The sequence below is a fragment of the Dermacentor albipictus genome, unplaced genomic scaffold (genome assembly GCF_038994185.2).
Source record: "Dermacentor albipictus isolate Rhodes 1998 colony unplaced genomic scaffold, USDA_Dalb.pri_finalv2 scaffold_19, whole genome shotgun sequence".
In the NCBI taxonomy this organism is placed as follows: Eukaryota; Metazoa; Arthropoda; class Arachnida; order Ixodida; family Ixodidae; genus Dermacentor; species Dermacentor albipictus.
Window position 1 is genome coordinate 1,755,327 of NW_027225573.1, and position 23,858 is coordinate 1,779,184.

The 23,858-nt window shown below is 45.3% G+C and overlaps 1 protein-coding gene across 2 annotated transcripts in view; it reads left to right on the forward strand.

Moving 5' to 3' along the window:
• The window catches only part of LOC139052148 (cGMP-dependent protein kinase, isozyme 1-like), a 455,731-nt gene that overhangs the window by 278,297 nt on the left and 153,576 nt on the right, over window positions 1-23,858 (forward strand). For both annotated transcript variants that reach the window (XM_070529239.1, XM_070529240.1), the window contains one exon: window positions 1,698-1,806. In XM_070529239.1, the coding sequence (XP_070385340.1) occupies window positions 1,698-1,806 (109 nt within the window). The remainder of the gene's footprint in view (window positions 1-1,697; window positions 1,807-23,858) is intronic.

Genomic DNA, 23,858 nt, shown 5'->3' on the forward strand with positions numbered 1-23,858 from the left:
TGTTTTAGAAATTTTTGGTGATTGTTCTGGCAAATTATGGTTCACGCATGAAGTGCCGATGAACGGATGTCTCCAATTCCTCGATCTGTGTTTGTAGTTTGGCACAAGGCACATCTGCTGGTCGTATCAGCCTCGCACGGAAAAAAAAGGAAATTCTAGCATATAATTCGGCTCACTCAAAATTGGTTAAGAGGGGCATTGCAAAAAATTGCCTGCGTGGTGCTTTCGAAAAGTCGTGCCACCATAAAATTGAGGTTAGCTTGCAGATGCAAGTGCTCCGGTTGCAGAACGCCGGTTTTCCGAAAGAAATCGTGACGGCTGTGGCGGAATTCCTCCTGAAAGAAATCAGAGCAGGTGGATGCCCTGGCGTAGCAGCCGAAAAAAGCTGCAAGAAGCTGAAACGTACAGCTATACAGTACGTGCACCAGCTATCGCACCGGCTGAGAAAAGTTGGAGAGAAATGCGATGTGGACGTGATGTTCACTGCCCCCGAAAAGCTGGTGCGCATGTGCAAAGCCGTAAACGAGAAGAAAAAAACCGGTCGGCGCCATAAAACATGCATGCAAGTTTGTACTCTGCATTGTTGGGGTCGTATACCGCATACCTCTCTCATGCGGTAGATGATACGTGGGGCAGACTGGCCGCTGCCTAAATGAACGACTACGAGAGCACCGAACGCTGGTAGATTCATTAGTGGGGGGCGGTCATTTGGGCATGCACTGTAAGCGATGTGGGTGCGTGCCTGCGTTTGACACCACGTGTGTGCTTGGTAGGGGAGACACAAGGTGGGGGCGCGAGATTTGTGAGGCATATCACATTGACAGGGAAGGTGATAACTGTGTCAGCACGGCTTCACTTGCCTTGTCCAAAAAAGAAAAAAATGTACTTACAGAACAGTCTGCCACATTTTGATTAGAATGAGATTGTACTGTTTTAACACTGTGTGCGCATGCACCAACGAAATGTATATATGTACCTTCGCTCGCAGTAAAAAAACCAGTTGATGTTTAGCGCTCGTCCTGTCGTCTTCTCTGTCTTTGTCCCTGCTATATTGCGCTAGTCTGTTGAATAATGATGATACACCAACTAGCCCAGCTATCTGCCTTGATCGCTTTGATAAGATTCATCTGCTCATTCCTTCAGAATCACACATTTGCAATTAGAGTAGATGGAAGGCAAGAAGGATACTTCACATCGAACAGAGGAGTCCCACAAGGTTCGGTTTTGGCTCCTCTTCTCTTCAACGTTGCTCTAATACCTCTAGCCTGGCAACTACATCGGATTCCAGATGTGAGGTTCTTAATCTATGCGGATGACGTCACTTTGTGGTCCGTGCATAAAGATATATCTAGACAAACTCAACAGCTTCAAGAAGCCCTTGATGTGCTGAACAACTACGCCAAATTTTGCCAAATTGTTTCTTTAGTCTTGTTTTTTTTACTTTGTGTGTGCAATATGGCACGAATTTCGCGTTGTATGGTGAGTATACGCATTACATAAATAGATTTAATTCGCAGACTAGAATTATTGAAATTTGTGTCTGCTTTCGTTGCTGGCGCAGAATACTTCTTTCTAGCCATAAACTACGACGTATAAACTACCACCTGCTGTTCTTTTAAACTTCACATTGCTGAAGCACCATGTCCACGTAGTTCACACACACTATGTCGAGCTCACACACCCTTTCCTTTCCTTAGGATCACAAATAAAGCTCTGGAAGTGGACTCCGAGGTGAAGCCTATTCAGCTGGACGATCTCGAAGTGCTGGCCACACTTGGCGTTGGAGGCTTCGGCCGCGTTGAACTGGTGAGCGTGTTTGAACGCCCGTTCGGCACATATCTGTAGTGGTTCTGGTGGATTGTATGTATGCACGTGGGTTCAGCCTGGCAATCAAAGCATAGATAGTTTTCACCATTGTTCATTTCAAGCTTTGCTGCAGCTGCAGATTGCCGTTTTGCACAACTCACAGGTATCAGATAATTGTTCACTCAACGCCGTACATTTAAATAACATTTGTAAAATACAAAATCGTTGCTTTCAGTACACAACACCACCGACAAAGTTATTGAGAGAAAGAGAGAGAAAAAGGAAGGAGAAGAAAGGTAGGGTGGTTAACCAGACTAGCGTCCGGTTTGCTATCCTACACAGGGGGTAAGGGAAACGGAATGGAAAAAGGAAACGAGAGAGAGACAGTGACAGGGCAAACACTGCGCTTACACAGTAGGAAGCACATCATCACAGCAATCTGTCGCTGAAGCCGGTGTTTTTCAAAAATTGCAGTAAAGCAGCAATAGCTTTGTGCGCCGTCAATGGATGCGGCCTGAGTCCCAGGATTTTCGTTCCGTAAATTTCTGCAGTGCAGTCGGCTTAGTGGCGTTCAACAAAGAGATGCACTGGGCGTCATGTTGAGGGCAGGTGGACAACAGGTGTTAATAGTTTCTTCAGACACACACGTGTCACGCATTGGCGTATCGATAATTCCAAGATTGAAAGAATACGCGTTCGTAAATGCCACACCAAACCATAGGTGGCAGAACACTGTTGTATCCCCTCGGGAAACACAGAATGGCTCAACTTTTATTCAGGCACATAATGCCGACGCTGAGCTTCTTCCACCTTGAAAAACAGTGAGAAATGACGGGATAGTTCGATGTAAGTAAGGAGAGAATTGCCAGTTTATTTCAAAAATGGCAGTGAAAATTTGTTTAAGCAGAGAATTAAGACGAAGAGTTGTTCCTCTCGATCACAATGTGTTTACGAAACTTACATTTTATCTTGTTCATTGGGTCCACAGTAAATTGGTTCGTTTCGTGCTGAAAAACAAAGCAAGTTATAACTACTTGAACAGTTGATAATATGTGGATTACTTATTGTTACACTGAAAATATGTTGCCGTCAAACGCGTTAAAAGACAGTTATTGCCGATGAAATGTTCTACCTGGTCTTGACTGGAGAACCTGAACTTACGACACATGACTGGCTTGTTCATTCTATCACAATGTTATAGCAGACGAGGCCTTAATAAGCACGATTTCTAACTACTCATTTCAGTATATTTAATTGCATTCTTACTGCCTACAGCGCTGCTGGCTAATCACGACAATCACGTAAGAGAGCACTATTTTAACCAGTGACAAAGCGTGAAAAGAATCGGCTTTGAAAGGGAGCGTTAATTCACTACTTAGATGTTCCCCAGTGCAAGTTATTTGCTGGTTTATTTTCATTTTTTTTAAACCACCAGTCATGCTCTCGTCGACAAAAAAGAGACCCGTGGAGTCATTCAACGATGGGGATCTTAATAATAGTAATAATAATAATCATAATTTATTATTTCTATAACACGTACTTCATTTATCAGGCCTGCCAAAGCCACATTGTGCTTCACTGACAGAGTGTGACAGGCAACATAGAAACCGTTATAATATCAATAGTGGAAAAAAAAAACGAATAAACGTGTATACATACACCGATACGCACATTATACGCATCTATAATACATGTACGTATATGCACACATACAGGCTTTAGAAGCACATCTGGCGCGTTCATTTATCACCATGCCTCACGATTAGTTTGCATGGCACAATAAAAAATGAGTATATGATTATAAAGAACAAAATGAGCTTTAAAAAACAGAAATGCTCCAATTAAACCTTTGCAGAAACAAATTTTCTCATCACGTTTTTAGTCAAAGCCGCTCTATAGCCGTAATACATGAGCCGGTAAATGAGGCCTATTTACTATGTAAAACCCAAATCCGCGCGTTTTAGTGCTTTCTAGAGCTTATATTCTAATGTGAACTGCAGCACATTCCAAGATAAATAATTAAACAACGCTTTAACATAGTATTCGCGCATTTTTGGTGGTATTTTGTTGCGCAACGAGGTATATGATAAGGCCATCTTGGTCTAAGGCAAAGATGAGTTACGTGGGATACTTTGTAACGATTGTCCCAGAAATGTCTCAGCGGTATTCTGTGCAGTAAAACTGGAAGAAAAATCTGGCGTTGATAATAACTTAAAAATGCCGGCGTTGCCTTCAAGACACAATTCGTAACCTATAACCATTAAAAGGGAGCGCATTCGTTATTTAATTCTTTTTTTGCGAAAGAATAGCGCAATGACCGTAGGCGGTAATTCCATATCGGACTTCACTGTCGCATAACGCAAGCGCTGTGATTTTTCTGACCGATATTGGCAGGAGATGACGGATTTTATAGAGTAAGCACAGTACTGAGCGAATCCTCTGACAAACCTAAGAAACATGTGAATTCCATGAAAGATCCCTGTCAAAACGCAAACCGACGTATCTTACTGGTGATGTGTCGTCGATGTAATCGCAAGAACATGGATTACAATGCGAATTATGTAATATTATTTCCCTAGTCAGGTACACTCTATTTAAAGGGCTTCGAAAGCAGGCGAGTTGCATTTTTAAAACGTTAATGTCGATTACATCTGTTGCGAACCAGTGCATTGCCTTCGTTGCTGCTTCTTGTAAATAAAAAGCTGCATCAGAATATAAATTTGCATGAGAACTTAACTCTGAATCATCTGCATACTGAAATATTTTAACAGGGAATGCACTTGACAGATCATTAACGTGAATCTTAAATAGAAGAGGACTTAGGCCCAAACAATGAAACGTTCCTTTCCTTCGAGCGCTTCCTAACCTTACGTGAGGCGTCCTTACAGCGAAGGACGGATGGAGGAAACAAGCGTACTCTGATAGCTCCCTTCACCCGTCCTCACGTAAGGAGCGGTTGCCGCATGCCTGGCTTCGAGACTATATCTTAATATCTTTACGCGAAAACCATTATTCTGTCAAAAAATGTTGTATCGTCGCACAATCTTTAAATTGAAGAGCTAATATAGAGACACGTGGACACACTCTTCTAGATTTGTTTACTAAAGTTAAAGAAAGTAGCGCATTATAGTGGAAAATTTGTTCTCCATCAACGCTGGCACGCCGGCGTCGTGCAACGCCTAGCAACGCCTTCATGCCGCACGCGTGACTGAAACGAACATGCCTGGCAAGACGTACCGTGCTCGCGCTTCTCCGCAGGTGGGCGACAGCGTGCATGCGCAAGCGAACGTCCCGTGGTTAAGCAGTGAGGTGAAGCGCTCGTTCAGAGCCAGGAGCGGCGTAAGGACGCGTGAAGGTAGCTTTGGAGCTACTTTATGCTGAGGAAGCACCAAGGGAGCCTTCACCGAAGGCCACTCAGTAAGGAAGCTTTCAGAGTGACATAAGGTAGCCTCACCACAATGAAGGCTTCCTTACTGAGGTAAGGAAGATTTCATTGTTTGGCCCTTAATACATAATCTTGTGGAACACCAGCTTTGATTGGCAAAACGCTCCTGTGAATGTTTTGAACTGAGATGTACTGAAACCAGTCCGGGAGAAAATTATCGAGAAGTGACAGAAACAAACCACGTAATCCCATCATGGAAAGCTTCGTTAACAATAAGTCATGGCAGGCATTGTCAAATGCCTTGCTTGCACCAAGAAACAATGCGCACGCTTCCTGGTTACTTTCGAAACATAAATTCAGGAAATCGGCAAAATCGTCCAAGAGCTCCTGGGTGCCTTTGCTTTTACAAAGCCGTATTGCTGCGGTGACAACATGCGGCTAGTATTAAAGAATCAATTCATTGTGAGCAGCATATATTTTTATAAAATTTGTGAGATGCAAGGTAAAATTGATATGGGGCCATGTAGTTTTCACCTTTGCCTCGAGATCCTTTCTTATAAAGCGGTATATTGATTTGCCGTTTTCAGTCTGACTGGAATAACGCCACATGACAAAATGTGAATAATTATTGCCATCAAACGGCCTGGATGTAGCTATAGTTTCTTCGAAGCTCAATGACGGAGAAGCCATCGGTACCTACGTACTTGCTGAGTTTAAGACTAAAAAGAATTGTTTTTAGTTCACAATCAGTAAGAAGCGGCAGATAAGCCGCTTGCATGTTACTGGTGTTTAGTGTACATGGATCCTTATGTGGTGTGGGAAAACCTGATATTCTAGAAGAGAAATCATTAAAATCATTTGCTGTACTCTGGCCATCATATGAAAAGTTGGAAAGAAAGTAGTTATCGTTACGTAGTTTTTTACCAGTACCTCTGAGGTCATCTATAGGGACCAGATTTTACGGCTATCAAACCTGGCATCCTTAAACTCGTTGCAAAAGTGATTACGTTTAGCGAGGCAAATAGCTGCATTAGCTTTGTTTCTGCCAAGCTTAAATTTTAAACGCAGTGTATTGCAGTTAGGGGCTCAGCGACACAGACTCCAAAGTTTATCTTTTTCTTTTACAGCAGCAAGGATTCTGCTGACATCCAACCATCATTAGCGCTGCGCTGTTTAACTGTTATAGTTCGAGTAGATTCTCTCCAAAGTCATGGAAAAGAGCAACGAATTTTTCATAAATTTCAGACAGGGGAGCGGTTGATAGAAAGCTCTGCCAATCATGTCGAACTGTGCCTTGATCTTTCCAACGCTGATAATGCCACCGTGACAACTCTGCGAAAAAGCACGCACAAACTGTTCGTATCTTAACATAAAAAGGCCCTCCCTTCGGACATCGTATTCCACTATGCGTATTTCACTTCCTCCATGTTGAACCTACTACCCTTCACCCTTAATCTACAGTAGCAAGCCTGGTTCAATTTCTATTAATCTCCCCGACTTCTTCCTACCTTTTGCGTGTCTAGCTCTACAGAACAGAAGCGAGGCATGAAGTGATTGTTTGCACAATTCATTTGGTACATCTACTTCTGCACGTCTGAAGTGTTTTCTTGCCTCGCGCGGAATAATCTTCTTCGCACATTTCGGTGATTAGTGATCTCACTTCATTTTTTTCCATCTGCCACGGCCGCTGAGCGGCTGCGGTACTCTGCTGCTGAGCACGAACACTTCGCGCGTAACATTTGGTGGAGCAGTGCGGGGTAACTACCAATACCGACAACGGAGCCATCAGTACAAGACCTTCGTAGAAACCGCCGCTTTGCCGGACTTTTGCCTTAGCCCACCATCGTGCCTCTAGACGAAGATGCTCCCAGTACTGCTTCGGCAGGACCAGCTACGACTCAGCACTACCGATAGCGACGTACGTTCTCCGCAAAGGCAGGGGAAGATGTCGACGAGTGGCTCACGCATTATGAGCGGGTAAGCCAGTACAATCACTCGAAAGCTGCCTCGCAAGTGAGGAACGTTGTTTTCTTTTTGACCGACACGGCGGCGGTTTGGTATGACAGCCTTGCGGACGCGCTAACTACCTGGGCCTGTTTCGTTGAGGAGATCAAGAAGTGTTTTGGCGATTCGGATGCTAAGAAGAAACTAGTGGAATTGACGTTAGCTCAGAGGGCTCAACTCCACGGATAGACATGTACCACATTCATCGAGGAAGTTCTAGAACTGTGCAAGACCGTAAACCCTCGAATATCAGAAGAAGATAGAGTAGGACACCTTTTAAAGGGAATCGCGGAAGACGTATATAACTTCCTCATTGGAAAACACAACTTGAAAACCATATCAGACGTGATATGGCACTGCCGTACCTTCGAAAAGCTGAAGACTCGTCTGATCACACCCAAATTTGGAGGGCTAGCTAACGTGACGGCTGTGGCCAGTGTGGGCACGAGTTCTCCAACACACTTATCGCCCACCATTATTCAGATTGTCCGTGAGGAGCACTTTCGACACGAAGAACAAGCACGTTGTGTGGTGCCACTTTACAGCTCCTGCGCTTTTCGAGACACCGTTTAGGCAACCCCCTCGACTCCTTAGCAGCACTCGATATACGCGGATTATGGCAGCTATAGAGACGACCCGCATTATGACCTGAGCGAACTGTCTTTTAAGAACAATTCTTTTGACTGAAGCATTGATCAGCGCCCACCCTACATTCGCTCTCGAAGACCCGCCCCTTCCTATGAGTAACAAGGTGAGAATATTCGTTACTCTCCACGCACGGCCGCGGCAGAACATTGTCATTAGCATTCCGAAGTTCGCCCTATACCAGTGTACTACAGCTGTGGCACACTTGGTTACATAGCTTGATACTGTAATCAACGTCGACCATCGGGATATGGGCAACCGATGCCGTCTACGCGGCACAGTGGTCGCAGCTTGGGCACACAGCGGCCAGGAAACTCCGCTCTAGGAAGCTACTTCCGAGAAGACAGGCAACGTAGTTCCATCCTAGGAAGCTACTTGGGAGAAGGAAGAACCCGCAGTAGTTCACTTGATTCCGATCGCATCTGTCAACACCACTAGCTTTCCGAGCGTACCGATCACCATCTCTCCGGCGGCGCATCACGTCGTCATCTCCACGGCGCCGCTTCACGTCACCGCCGCCGGAAACTAGACAGCTCGGCCGATGGAGGTGAGGTCACTGGAAAACCACTCCTGCCGACTGATATAACTGCAACAATTTTTATGCTGAAGAACAGGGTTCGTGTGCTTATTGACGGTGTCTCCACCATGGTTTTAGTCGTTACGGGCGCAGCTGTTTCCGTCATGGGTCTGCTGTTTAAAAGCCTTATGGGACACAAGGTTATGTTTCGTTGGGACGGGAGCACTAATTTTCGTGGGGTAAGCGGTGACTCGTTATATCCGGTTGGAGTTTCCAATATGGATGTGTCCTTTAGCGGCCGAGTTTTCAACACCGAGTTGAATATTCTTCCTCGTTCCACTCATAACGTCATTTCACGGATCGACATTTTGCAATTGTGTGGGGCCAATGCTGACTGCCGAACGGGCGGGCTCAGTGCGGGCGGGTGTGTTACATCCGTGGTCTTGGAAGACTCGCTCAGCCAATGAAATGTGTTTTGTGTTTCCGAGAATATAGTTGTGCCCGCTTTATCCGCGATCCGTTTTTCTGTTCTTTGTTCAACTAGCAAGCCGTTCGATGCTGCAGTGGATCCTGTACATGTGAACAGCCTAAAGAAAATGTGTTGCTTCCGCATTGCATGGTATTGGTGCCGAATGGATGTGCAGGGCTGTGGGAGATAAATTGTTCTACTGAAGCGATGGTGCTGCTGGAAGGCTTAAAGCTTACGCCATTTCAAGAAGACTCGCCAATACCCATGTCAGGGCTTACAGAACTTGCTGACACAGGAGAAGCCCGTAACATGCGCTCGGTGTACTCAAAGATCCTTCGCATGGTCGCTAAATCACTGAGTCACCTTAAGCATAAGGTGTTGCTGGCCCTCCTTGCGCCAATACCCATGGCAGGGCTTACAGAACTTGCTGACACAGGAGAAGCCCGTAACATGCGCTCAGTGGACTCAAAGATCATTTGCATGGTCGCTAGATCATTCAGTGACCTTCAGCGTGAGGTGTTGGTGGCCCTCCTTGTGAAACACTACTCAGTATTCGATTTTGCGCCGAACGGCAGCTCGCCATCGATCCCTGAGTTTAGAACTCGTCACCGCATCAACACAAGGTCTGCCCAACCGATTCGACAAAAACCCTATCGTGTGTAGCCTGCAGTGCAAGGTAATCAGCGATGAAGTCAAAGAAATTCTAAGCAGAGGAGTCATCCAAGAATCATTTAGCCCTTGGGCAGCACCAGTGATAATGGTGAAAAAGAAGGATGGTACATGGCGATTCTGTGTCGAATACCGACTCCTAAACGCCATTACTAAAAATGACGCTACCCACTTCGCGAAATTGACGACGCGATCGCTTGCGTTTTTGTGGCATCTTATTTCTCTTATGTTGATCTCCGGTGAGGTTGCTGGCAAATTCCTATGCACAGTGAAGATGAGGAAGAAAAACTGCATTTTTAACGCCTGATGGATTATTTGAATTTAACGTCATGCCTTTCGGGTTGTGCAACGCGCCCGCAAAGTTCGAAAAGTTCATGGACACTATACTTTGCGGCTTGAATTGGCAAGTTTGCTTGTGCTACCTGGGCGACGTTGTGATCTTCGGGCAAACATTTGGTGAGCGTAACAAGCTTGAGGAGTTGGTGCTGAACTGCTTGGAGAAAGCCGACGTTGCCCTGAATTCGAAGAAGTGCCAGTTTGGTGCACAACAAGCTCTTGTGCTGGGAAATCAAGTCGATAAAGACGGCATACGACCAGATCCACCAAAGAGTGCGGCTATAGAGGCATATAAGGAACCTCACGGTGCCAAGCAGCTACGAAGCTTTTTAGGCTTATGCTCCTACTTTCGTCGATTCTTTCCTAGATTTGCACCTCTTGAGAAAGACGTTTCTTTTGAGCGGATCACACATCGCAACTCTTCGTTTCGTCAATTAAAGTTACTCTTGACGTCGCAACCCATTCTTCGCCACTTCGATCCCTCAGCACTAACAGTCGTGTACACCGATGCGAGTGGTGTTGACATCGGCGTGGTGCTTGTTCAGCGCATTGGCGGAAATGAGCACGTGATCTCGTAGGCTAGCCGCTCATTGAGTCGCTCCGAGCGCAATTATACAGTGACCAAACAAGAGTGCTTGGCGGTCATCTTCGCGGTGCAACGGTTTCGTTCCTACCACTACGGGTGCCCTTTAATGGTGGTCATAGATCCTCATTCACTGTGCTGACTCGTGAATCTTCGGGACCCATCTGGTCGACTTGTGCGTTGCGCTCTACGTCTGCAAGAGTACAATTTTGTTTCGTATAAGAGTGGTCGACGACACGCTGATGCTGATTGCCTGTCTCGGACAACTTCGATCAGTACATCGCCTCTCTACCTCCGGAATTTCCTGATATGGGTACCGCCGTATCCGAACAGCAGAAGGAAGACTGTTTGCAACCACTCTTCGCGACCACGCATGAGCCTTCAGGAAATAGCCGCTTTCGCCTACGTGACGGCGTCTTGTATGAGAAGAGATACTCGACCACTGGCACGCGCTACCTTTTATTTGTCCCCAAGAGCCTCCGTATTCAAGTACTATGCACATGCACGCCGATCCAACCTCTGGCCATCTTGGCTATACGATAACGCTCTACCTTGCTCAAGAGCGGTTTTTTTTTTTGGCCCAAGATTCGTCACGATACCAAGTGGTACGTCGCCAGCTGCACCGAATGCCAGCGTTGCAAGCGACCTCCAAACACACCGCATGGTCGATTTCAGCGAGTTCCGCCTTCCAGCATCCCTTTCGAACGAGTTGGCATAGATCTGCTGGGCCCCTTCCTGCGATCCTGCAACGGAAATAATTGGATTATTTTGTGTGTAGACCACCTGACCCGTTATTGCGAGACGGCAGCGCTGCCATCGGCAACAGCAGCAGAAGTCTCTCTTCCGTTATTATATTCCATCATTCTCCGACATGGGCCTCTCCGCATTATAATCAGCGATCATGGCAAACAATTTACCACAGACATTGTTGAAGAGATCCTTCGTCTGTGCTCAGCTAGCTTCCGGCATTCGACGCCATACCATCCACAAACTAATGGTCTGGTTGAACGTACAAACGAAATGTTTGCCAACATGCCAGCAATGTATGTCGATTCCACCCGTAATAACTGGGACAATGACTTGCCTTTTCTAATATATTCATTTAACACCGCCAAACACGAGACCACCGGTTACTCACCGTTCTTTCTTCATGCGCCTCGCTACACGCTCGACATTATGTTTCCTTACTTCGCTCATGACAATGACACTATTGCCAAAATCCTCTGTCGAGCAGCAGAAGCGCGTCGCCTTGCTCGGCTACGCACCCTGGCTTCGCAGGACCGATCAAAGATCCGCTGCGACGGCCATCGCCTACATGTGTATTTCTATCCTGGTGACCATGTGTGGCTCTGGATGCCATTAAGCGCGGCTTCTGTCAGAAGCTCTTGGCCCACTTGGTTGGACCTTACGTTACAGTTGAAGGCCTCAGCGAGGTCAACTATCGCGTTGCACCCCTCACAAACAGTGGATGACACTCGGTCAAAACCGGTCTCGCACATAGCCCGCCTGAAGCCTTACAATCCACGACTGATTGACTTGCCCGGCGGGCTTTGTCTGCGAACGAAGAAATGTCACGAGCTTTCGTAACAAAGGGCAGAAAGAACGCGACGTCGACGTTCGGCGGGCTACCTTTATACCGCTCCCGGGAAAACGCCAACCGCTTCCCTTGATCTGCCTTGCCGTTTGAAATAAACGGTTTGCGCTTAACATCATATATATATATATATATATATATATATATGTGTGTGTGTGTGTGTGTGTGTGTGTGTGTGTGTGTGTGTGTGTGTGTGTGTGTGTGTGTGTTTATTTCGGTGGTGCAGCGGAACGGAAGGGCTGCTTGTTGAAGCGACACTCAAAATTGGCGTCCTCTATCCGATTGCTGGACATTCAATTTATTTTTGGTAAAATTTGGTGACGGCAGCACAGCTATTGATCCGACACGGTATACGAGGCTGTGTTATGACTTTCTCAGTTGTTCATTATAATTTGTCATTGCCTAACCTTTCCAATCAGTCCTCCGTGACTCCTTTATTCGTCAGGTGCAACGCTACCTTATTTCTTGCTTGTTTAGTGCGATTTTGAGCCTACTTTCAACAAGATATGTCACGGGAGAAGTAATTCGTGGCTTGATCCGTCTAGGTTGGCCTGCAGTCGCAACCACCTCACCTCACAATAACACCTTAGAAATGACTTATCGTGTGCAGGTTTAGACTAGCCAGGTGCGGTTGTTGGGCACAACAGCCGAGGTAGCTCAGTGGCCATGGTGTTGCACTGCTGAGCACGAAGTCGCGGGATCAAATCCCGGCCGCATTTCGATGGAGCGGAATGATATAATGCTCGGGCACACTGTAAAAAAAATTTGCCTTGCTTTACAGAAAATCTGCTGGTAATTTGTGACTGAACACTTTTTAGTAAATAAATAACGGTCATTTCCATAGAACGGACAACTGTAAAAGAGAGACCGTTATACAAGATACGAGTGCTTCTGTATCCAGAAAACGGAAGACTCTGTATTCTGAATCTGTGCTATAGCCGTTAATGTACAGTGCTTCTCGTATTCAAAAAACGGAACACACTGTATGCTGAATTTGTACTATAACCGTTAAAGTGCAGGTGCTTGCCGCGTTCAGAAAATGAAAGACTCCGTATGCTACTATATCCATTAAAGTACAGGTGCTTCCTGTATTTACTCTTGCAGAGCATATCTATTGTTCGGAGAATGTGCCATCGAGGACAATATAGCCTAGGACGTGCGAGAGTCGACTGAATTTTATTGGTGCACTATTTGCTGGGATCAGCCGTGCTACCATCTGCGTTCAGAATATGTATACGTGACCCACTGTTTTCAGCGGTCTTGAACAGAAATGCAATTTGGTCAACGCTCGCACTTCCAGGGTACTTTTGTGCACGATACTACATCTCCTTTATAGCAAATGTAATGAAGGCAGCTCATAGCCAAAGCAGCAGGTCACCATTGAGAAAATTGTCTTGTCAACACACTGACATGGCTGAAGAGATAAAACACTTCGCACTTTGTGATATGAATGCAATGCATAGCATATATACAAAAATGTGCAACATTTCAGTCCTCAAGTTCTTAGATCACAGAAGCAACTTTATTTTTTTCAATCACTCGTCTTGCACTTCTTCCTGGGGAAAGTTATCCTTGACCCCAAACGCTTGCATGGATAAACATGCTGCTGTTAGAAGAAACAAATAGTATATTGGTGAATATCCATCCTAAAGAAAGCCGCAAAAAAAGTATAATCACAGAACACAACAAAACAGTAACTTCTGTGTTAGAAAAGCATGCACGTAGACCAACATTGTTTGAACAAGGAATGTTGCTGTAGCCGACATTTTGACATAAGGGCTTGTCATTAGGGTAGCAAATGTTTTCCTTGGCTGTGTTGTTTTGGATTGTGCATAGCTCACTGGCCCTTAGCCTCATTGGGAGAGAAGAAGCTGGCGCATATAATAGGTCAAAAGAAGCCAAAGTGTTAAAATAAAGGCAGAAAGGGTGTGCTTAGCAGTGGCGGTTGTGATGGAGCGGGTATGAGCACTGCTGTCAGTCCTTGCTGAGACTAGAACAAGGGATGTTGCTGTGGCCAACATTTCGACATAGGTGCTTATCATCAGGGTAGCAAATGTTTTCCTTGGCTGTGTTGTTTTGGATTGTGCATAGCTCACTGGCCCTTAGCCTCATTAGGGGAGAAGAAGCTGGCGCATATAATAGGTCAAAAGAAGCCAAAGCGTTAAAATAAAGGCAGCAAGGGTGTGCTTAGCAGTGGCGGTTGTGATGGAGCGGGTATGAGCACTGCTGTCAGTCCTTGCTAAGAGTAGGGGTGAATAAAACAGAAAACACATGTACACATGTAAGCAGTCATTAATCCAGTAGATCTAAGCTTCCAGGAAGTCAAAATAGGTATTAAGATAAACAGCTTGCACATTTGGTAAAAGAAAATGAAGAATTAAGGAAAATAAATTTTGTATCAAGATGCATCTGGTTAAGATCAGTATAAAAGCTAAATGAAGGCACATTATGAATGCATATTTTGTTGAAAGTCGATGAAAAAGATATATTGACCAAATATTCAAAAATAGGGACATTAAAATTAAACTGGGTATGACCATAAAACAGCAAAGAACAGCCTGTGGAAAAAAATAGGATGGACAATATGATAACCAGGTGCAAGATTGCAAAACGTCGGGCGCTGTTTATATTCATGCTGTTATTGACAGCTTCAAGTTTCTGTCTTCCTGTGGAACCTTTGTCTTACTTGAACAAGGAAATGGGTCATATTTTAAATAAATCAGTTCAAATGCTGTTCAAAGCTTCAGCATTATTATAATGAAAGAAAATATTATGGGCTGTTCTCTTGGGTGGGCTTCATTTCACCAGTTATTTTCACAGATGCAAGCTCAAAATTTAGTTGTCTAAATGGACCTTAGCTCCTGGCAAACCATTAGCTAGTCTTTTGTTCAACACAGATGACTGCACATTATATATATTGGCAGGAGCGCGATCGAACTACATTATACTTGTTGCCACAAACAAAGTGAAACTCGGGAACAGTGAGTGAAAAAAAACAGCATTCCACAGTACTGATTCAAGTCATGTGGAAAAGTTGCTGAAGTTATAGTAAAGCCCCCACCCCACCATACACACTATTATATACCACACTGACTCTCATGGTGTCAACCATGCTATTATTACACTAGGCATCAAGTGAGGAGAATTATGGGATAAGGGGGCACAATTCGTTTTGTTAGGACATCAAATGTGCTTTACATTAACGCTACATTCCAACTAACAAAGGAGCAGCCGGTTTATGAGATAGTGAGCAATGCATACGAAAGCTAATGACATTCTGTGCAGCAGAATGTCGCCGATGAGGTGTTATACGCACAGGTGCACTCTTTCACACAAAATGACATCCTGCAGTCAAACTTTGTGCCAACATTAGAGTTTGAAAAACACCACAGTGGAAGGCAAAGAGTGCTAAATTTGTTGAAAATTACTAAAAATTACTCAGTTATTCATTATCCTTACTGTTCGTTAAAGATTCACAGACTGTTCCCTATGGGTGCTGTATACAGGCACCCTGCTTTTACAGTCGTACTAACAATGACCTGTGGCACAGACAAGGACAAATGCTTATGAAGTTTATGCAAGAGTATACCCTACAAATTACACCCCATTTCACAATCCAATGTGGTAGAAGAGGAAGACGAAAAAACTGTTTTCTGGTAGAGGATGCATACCCTAGAGTAGAAGAAACAAGTGTAGGCTAATCATTACTGTTGCCGATGCCTGTGCACTAGCAGTTACATATAATATGGCAGTTACAATTGTTTTTCCACAAGCACTGCAAGCTGCTGCCAGTTTATCAGTACACAACTGTAATGCATTTAGGCCAAGTTAAAGGTCTCTAATGGATTTATCTCATATGACAGAATTGGAATGCAATATTCTGCAAATAAGTGAAGCGCGATGTGCTATTCCATACAATGAAACACCTTTGAAGAATCTGAATCACCACCTGGGGCGTGATGAGGTAAACATTGTGTTCTGTGTAAAGTAGTGCACCTGTATAGCGTAAAGACGTGGAGAATGCATTTAGTATCAGCTGTGAAGGTTTCTAATGTTAATTTCACGCAGTAAAAACCTCCATGCAGTTTTGCAAAACGCAAACCCTCTACCTTTTTGTTGTTTAACGATAATCACAGGTAGGGCCATAACATGTACATTATGGGCTTCTTTCCCAAACAATCAGAGTGAATAGCACCACCCTAAATGTTATGTGCCTTCTATCTCACATTTGCTGTCAAAAATTGTTAGTGTCGAATGCTGCGATCGGCAGAGAAACTGATTTCTGGAGCAATATAAAGTATTAACTACTGTGATCTCAGTTTATTCACTGCTGTTTAAGCATCATCGGGTCTTAAAGTAAAAAAAATGAGGAATAAATACAACATGTATATTTCACAGCACCCTCATGAGGTATTTAGTAGTCTGGATTATAAAGGATTCCAGATTTACAACGCAGGACAGATTTTATTCCACTGAAAGAATGGCATCATGCCAATGATTCTTGCATTTGGGGCTATATTTATTTGTATTTATTTCAGTTGGAATGTCTGTGCATTGTCAGCGATATCGCTTGACATGCTTTAGATTGACTGTTTTCCTAATTTAGGCAAATTCGTATTCACAAATAACCTTGTATGACACCAAGAACTTGCTTAGCAGGAGTATTGCAAACATTTGCAAGATGCGAGGCTCCTGAATGCATATCTAAGCCTGGGGTGCACGCCGCCCGCTAATCTCATCAGCAAGTTTCTGGAACTCATTTACAAGGTTTCTTATGATGAATGTAAAGTTGCTTGAACGGGAGAAACAGGGAATTTAAACAGGTGAAATATGCGGCATCAGAATGATGTCAGCAAGAAGCAAGCATCAAGAAGCACTGTCGCTCGATGTGCATAGACTATCAAACACAAGAATTATTTGGGATGATTTAAAATTGTGGCACTGGAATGAAATGTCTTTTAATATATATATATAAACTCTTTGATTATTCACTCTACTACCACTACCTTCACCAGAAACATTCATAATCATTATCATATCTATGCCACATCATCCCGGCCAATATTCAAGCCTTCGTAAGCTGCTTCTTTTACTACTAATTCTCTGCGGGAAAGAGGTGTCCGCGTGAAGACCACATCACATACTTATTACCCGTTTTTTGATAAACGATAAGGGAAAAACTTCGTACCAAAAATGCATTGAGCTTGAGCAAGTTCTATGTTTGAAGCTCTTGATTCTTTTTCCCTTTGCCATCTTTAACCCACCTGGTTAGCTAAGTAGACAGAAAAGCTGCAGGAGAAAGGTCGGGGTGCCAAATAAGACTTGTGGCCCAGGGGAACTTTTCACGGTCACTGGAGGAACTAACTTCCTGTGGCCTCGGCATCTTCCTTGAGGGCCGTGGCCATTCTAAGAAACCTTGTCTCCACAGGTTGCATAAAGAAGGATAATTTTCTGAGCTAAGTCTTTTTCTTAAAAGAACCCATTTAAGTTGTATTCGTAGCTTTGCACCCCGAAATTGCCACGTGACTAGCCACTCAAAACAGTTTACATGTATTCGCAGGCTTATTCCTTGGAAAAAACACTGTTATGTAGCACACAATGAGTAACAGAAAAGTGTATCGGGAGGCTTTCATATTGCTCTACAACTTTTCATTGACACTTTTCATTTAATTATTTGAGAGGTTTATTAACTAATTAAAAATTATGAAATTAGGCAGAATGCAAAAAATAATCCGAGTATCTCCAAGCGATGGTAAACAACATTAGCTTCATTCTGTCTAGTTACATCGCATTTACATATTTCTAAATCTTGGTGCACGGTAGTTACGACACCCTGTAGATCAAAAAACAATATTACATTTTTCGTAATCATCTCTTGCGTGTTATTGATGGCTATGGGTGCTTCTAGTTATTCTTTCAGTAAGGTACAAGCAGTCTTGAAGTAAAATTGTTTTGCATCAAGGGCGTGTAATCTAGAAAATCAAGCAAAATCTGGTTGGGTTCACTATTCAGATATTTAACTAAGAAGCTGCAGCAAAAGGAAACAGGACACAACACCTAATAAACAATGCAAAATTGGAAAATCTCAACTAAACAAGAAACCAGCTTTTGAAAATGCAGAAAAAAACCACCAGCTTACGTCAAGTACACCCTTTCTATGTACTCCAAGTGAAGTTGTTACCGCAATGCTTGGGCACCATATGAACGTAATAATCAACAACATTGAGCAGAATATTAACACCACTAGTTGAACTGGCCTTTGAAGTTTCTTGATCTGAAATCCTCAAGGACTTGTTCTGGCGTTTAATCTGCCGAGCTCAGTCTGCATTCTCAAAAGCTGGCTCTTAGCCAGAATTTCTATAAACGCAACACCAGCTTAAGTTTCAAGATATGGTTGACCTGTAGATAAAGTGGATAATGCATGGCAAACATCATGAACACTCTTACATGTTATCCAGAGGGTTCACTCATGCAGCCATGTAATTCTGTGATTCAGAAATGATATATTGATGCTGGTTTTGTGATGTGTTTCATGTTTCCAAGGCTTCTTCTCCAGTTGTGAAGGTTATCTCCACTAGCTAATTAAGCGATGAGGCTAAAAAAAGAACAACATGCTAACAATGCGGTGACCATTTGCAAGTAACCAGCAGTCTTTTTTGGCTCCCAGGTTGCCTGGTGCAAATCTACTATGCCACAGTACTTACGTTACGCAGTACCAACCACTTTAATATGCCATGTGTTCAGAGCCCTTTCCCTTTTTCTGCTTTGGAAACAGTTTACCATGTGTTCAGTAGGCGTCGAGAAAGGGGACAGAAAACATTGTGCACCACTGATTTCTAATATGTTTTGCTCGATGCAGCACACCGCACCGGATGCAGGTGAAGCAAGTGAAAATGCGGTGTCATGCAGTCGCTTGTCCTGGAAGCAGGGCGTATTGTGGACTAACTAGTGCATGCGATCAGACAATATTGCTCCCGTAAACAATTTTCTTTGTGGTTTTTCACATTTTAGGAGGTGTCTCTACATGTCTGGTAAGCGTTATATGACAATCGGAACCCGTATAAGATAAGATGTTCACTTACATCAAGTTTTTTCTCATTTACTAGTGTTTCCATTGCACGCCACTTTCGTTAGCGACACTGTGGACGCTGCAATGGAAAAATTCTGGAGACCTTGAATCACTGCTCGGGTAGTTTATGGCACATCAGGCAGGCATGTTAGGGGAAGAAATACCACACACCCATGCAGACGAAGTGCTGCTGCAAAGTTGTGAAACACCAACTGCCGGGACAAGGTTGGCTTCACTCAGCGGCGCTCGATGTGCTGTCCATCGCCTGTTGTAGAGATCAGTGTAGTGGACCCTTTTATACTGGCTTTCTTTTCTGGTCGGAACCCTGGCAACAGCTTCTACCATACTTTTTTGAAGCTGCAACATGTGCAGAGAAAGTCACATCACTGTGCGTTGATTGTATGGTTTTATTTTCTACACATTCTATCACATCACTAAAAATTCAGTTCGCAGATTTGTACTGCTGTATATAGACAGTCTAGTTGCTAGACATGCGAAACGTTACCATCCCTCTGACAGAATGCAACAATAGAAGCATACACTGGAATGCTACACTAAAATTTAAGTTCATGGGACACCGTATAAGCATACAGTATGCTTACTGTTTGCTATAGACCGTTTTTTCGTAGGCGCCGCCATATTGTGAACGCAGTGGCGCCGCCTATGAGCAGTGCCATACTGGCTTGGGTGAAAGCGGTCTTTTGCATGGCAGGTATATGCTCGGCGGCAGGTTCTGGCGTTTGTTTTCGCGGTCGTGCGGTGTGTTTAGTACGACGTGCGTCTTCTACGTGGTAAACGGTTCTGTGAGACGTGCTGAAGTGGTTTAAGGCGTCATGGTCGGAATTTCTGCTGGCGTTGAGGTGGACGGAGCACGCAGCGCGATGCGTGCGCACACGCATATTCGTGCCTACAATCAGCCTCGGAGATCACTTGTGTATTTCTGATTGTTCCAATCACTAATGTGACCATGTGAACATACGCGACGATCGTAACAGCGTGAGTGTGGGTATCGTTCTGCTACGATAGGAGCTGTGATGTTATACTTTGACAAGCGTTCAAACTGTTCGCTGCAGGTTACATTGCGTGACTACTTGGTTCGATGGATGAGGTTTCCGCCCCTGAATAAAATAGTTTTGGCAAGTGATAGCAGCGTACCTTACTGTCTGGATTACGCTTATCCAGCAAAGGGACTGTTTACGAACTGCGCGAGCGTCCTAAGCAGTGGTAGGTGCTGGATTATATATATCTTTGTTCTATATACACCACATGGTCCAAGCATACCGCATCATCGGTTATATATTTATAAACGTTGTGCGGCGTGACCATGCGAGGCCCTATTGCGGCGTTAGCCCGTTTTCTCTTGCTTTTTCGAGTAAGAGGATGATAACCGAATTTCTTTTTCAGTTGTGTTCATTCCGTTTTCTACGACGCACACACACGTATTACGGAAATTTTGTACCGAGTATCCCGGTACATAGAGAGAGAGGGCCTCTTCCCACATAACATGGTGGGCTTCAGACCGGGCCTCTCCACACAGGACGTAATGTTGCTACTCAAAAAGCATATAATTGACGGCATGACCAGAGACACCAGGGGCATACTGGCCCTGGACCTAACGAAAGCGTTCGACACGGTCAAACACAGATTTCTAATGGAAACGATCTCGATGATGGGGCTCGGCCGCAAATTTCACTCTTACATAGGCTCCTTCCTCAGAGACAGGAAAGCCACGATCAAAATTGGACAGGCCACGTCCGATTGGTACACGCTGGGCGCGAGGGGCACCCCACAAGGGGCGGTGCTCTCCCCACTATTATTCAATCTGGCAATGAAAGGGCTCTCTGACCGGCTGACGAGAGTGACCAACGTCAATCACGCCTTGTACGCAGATGACATTACGGTGTGGTGCCCGGGAGGGTCCGACGCAGAAGTCGAGCAGGCTCTTCAAGAGGCGCTGGATACAACGGAAGAGTACCTGAAGGAAACGGGACTCCGTCTGTCACCCAACAAATCGGAACTGTTGCTGTACAGGCCCTCAAAACAAGGCATGAGGAATTTAACCCCGATCGATCAAATACCGATCAAATTACATACGAATGCCGGCCAGCCGATTCCCAGAGTGGACACTATACGAATCCTGGGGCTGCTAATTGAGGCGAAAGGTGGTAACACACAAACTGTCATGAAACTCACGTCCAAAACGGAGAACATGCTCCGGCTGATCCTCAGGGTGACGAACCGCAGAGGAGGGCTCAGCGAGAGCAGTCTCATCAGACTTTACCACGCCTTCCTCATGAGTCACGTCAATTACGCAGCCTCGGCGCTAAAATGGACCAAGAGAGACGCGGCCTAAATAGAGACACTGATGCGCAAGAGCGTCAAAAGGGTGCTAGGTCTTCCGATCACTACAAGCATGGCGCAGCTCGATCGGTTAGGGGTCCACAATTCACTATCAGAAATCATCGAAGCGCAGACCAAGGCACAGGTCGTGCGGCTGTCGACCACCAGGGCCGGCAGGCGCATCCTAGAAGAAGCAGGGATAAATGCCGAGGCAGAGTGCAACGCACACAAGATTGCGCTCAGCGCGGCGGTAAGGGGCACTTTCAAGGTAGAACCGCTTCCGAGAAACGTCCACCCGCAATTCAACGAGGGGCGCCGAAAGGCGAGGGCCCGAGCACTGCTGAAATCGACCGCCAACTGCCCGGGCCTGGCGGCATTTGTAGACGCGGCCCAGTATGGGCGCAGCGACCATTACGCGGCCGTCTCGGTACGCTGGGATGGCACAATAATTAACGCAGCATCGGTCAAGGGGGTAACGTCCGAAGTGGCCGAACAGGTGGCAATAGCCATGGCAATGAGAGACCCCGAACGTCCTTACGTCTACACAGATTCGCGATCGGCGGCAAGAGCATTCGCCTCGGGCTCGATATCCCGGGAAGCGGCGGCCGTCCTCGGCAGCGAGGGAGCCGCGGGTCAGCACCTCGTCAAATGGTTTCCAGCCCACATGGGGGCCGACGTGCACCCCGAATTTCCCAACGCCAACGAGCTGGCGCACGGATGCGCGCGAGGACTCACGCACCGCGGCGATCGTGGCGAGCGAAGTGGCGGGGAGGGAGGGGAGCACCGAGACCCGCTGCTCACCTTCAACGAAATAACAACACACTATCAGCTGTCGAGGAGGACCTTCCCACTCCCCCACGCTAAACTCACTAGACCACAGTCATCGATATTCAGGATGCTTCAGACAAGGTCGTTCCCCTCGAGAGGCAGACTGAGCCGTTATTCACCAGAAGTAGAGCCGCAATGCCCGGATAGTGGCGAATCTTACTGTTCGCTAGCGCACATGCTTTGGCAATGCTCCGCGTTAAGCGGCACCGTGTTCACTAAAGAAGAAGACTGGGTGGACGCCCTGCAAAGCGACGACCACCAGACCCAGCTCCGGGCCGTCCAGAGGGCTCACGAAAGGGCGGAGGCTCACGGGCTTCCCGTCCCAACGTGGGTGCGGCCCGCGACCGCTGCCGCCCACTAAACCAAGAGTGGGTGGGGAGGGGTTCCTCAGGACATATTAAAGTTATTTCCTCCTCCTCCTCTCTCAAAAATAGGCATCACATTCTTTTTTATGCGATCCCTCATATATTATGGCTGTATGCAGGCAAAAAAGGCAATGCTAAAGCGCACAGCTTACATATGTACCGTGCTGGTTCACCAACCGCAGTGATTGCTGTGTTGAGCAGCGCCATCGGCCTCATGCAGGAAGGCTACCGTAGACATATGGTAATTTGAAGCCTACTAGACTTGAAATGGGCGAGAACGATGCCGCTGCATCACAAATATTTGTTTGCGCCTTCCGCTTAGATGTTTCGTGTTATCCTTAGGTTGGCCGTGCACGAGCATACGCTCTTATGCTTTATGTTTTACTCCCTACGTGAAGCGATCAGATCTTGAGCAGATTTACAATTTCATGCTGCTAATACAGAGACACCAGTTTTCTTTGTTGAATTAAAACTGATAAAAGCAAGATAGTTCACAACACATACACACACCGCGACTGATAATGTGCGTACACCGCGGCTGATAAAACGCGTCACATTTTTGCGCCCCCAAAAGATATTTCCGCCTACTGTAGTTACCGATGCACCGAAAGGCTTCCCTGACGACCTTATATGAACGGACATGGCGTAAATTTCCCAAAGTACCATCTAAAACATCTCAAAATCGTTCCGCAGCACGCGACAGCAATGCTTTCAAGCAACGCCGCGCCGGATCGCCCAAGCCAGAGAGGAGGAAAGGCTCTCCGCGCGCCCTATCCTCCTCGCCCGATGAAACGGTCTATAGCCCTGTGTCAAATAAAAGTTAATTGTCAGTCGTTTATGGTGTATTTCTACTTATTCTGAGTCATCAAACTATACAATCAATGTTCCAAGTTTACACATTGTTGGCTTTTGATTGCCTATGTGATCCGTTTCCTACTTACACATGCACTAATCCCACTGTAATAAGGAAGAAGAGTTAGAAAAAGAAATGGAGTGGTAATCTTCCACATTTGCTGAAGGCAGGAGCAATGGCCAATAGCATGTGGTTGAAGCTACACAAATATTCTGTTATCACACAGCTTAATTATTCAGCAAGTAATAAAGAGGTACGCTGTGCGCCTCTGCATGACCAATAAAATCTGACTACTTGAGACTGCACTAAGGCTGCTGCCTGGTACTGTTCGGCAGTTCGGCTTTGGCTTTCTGATATACAGAACTGTTTAGGTACCAGTAGTTTGCGATAAAATG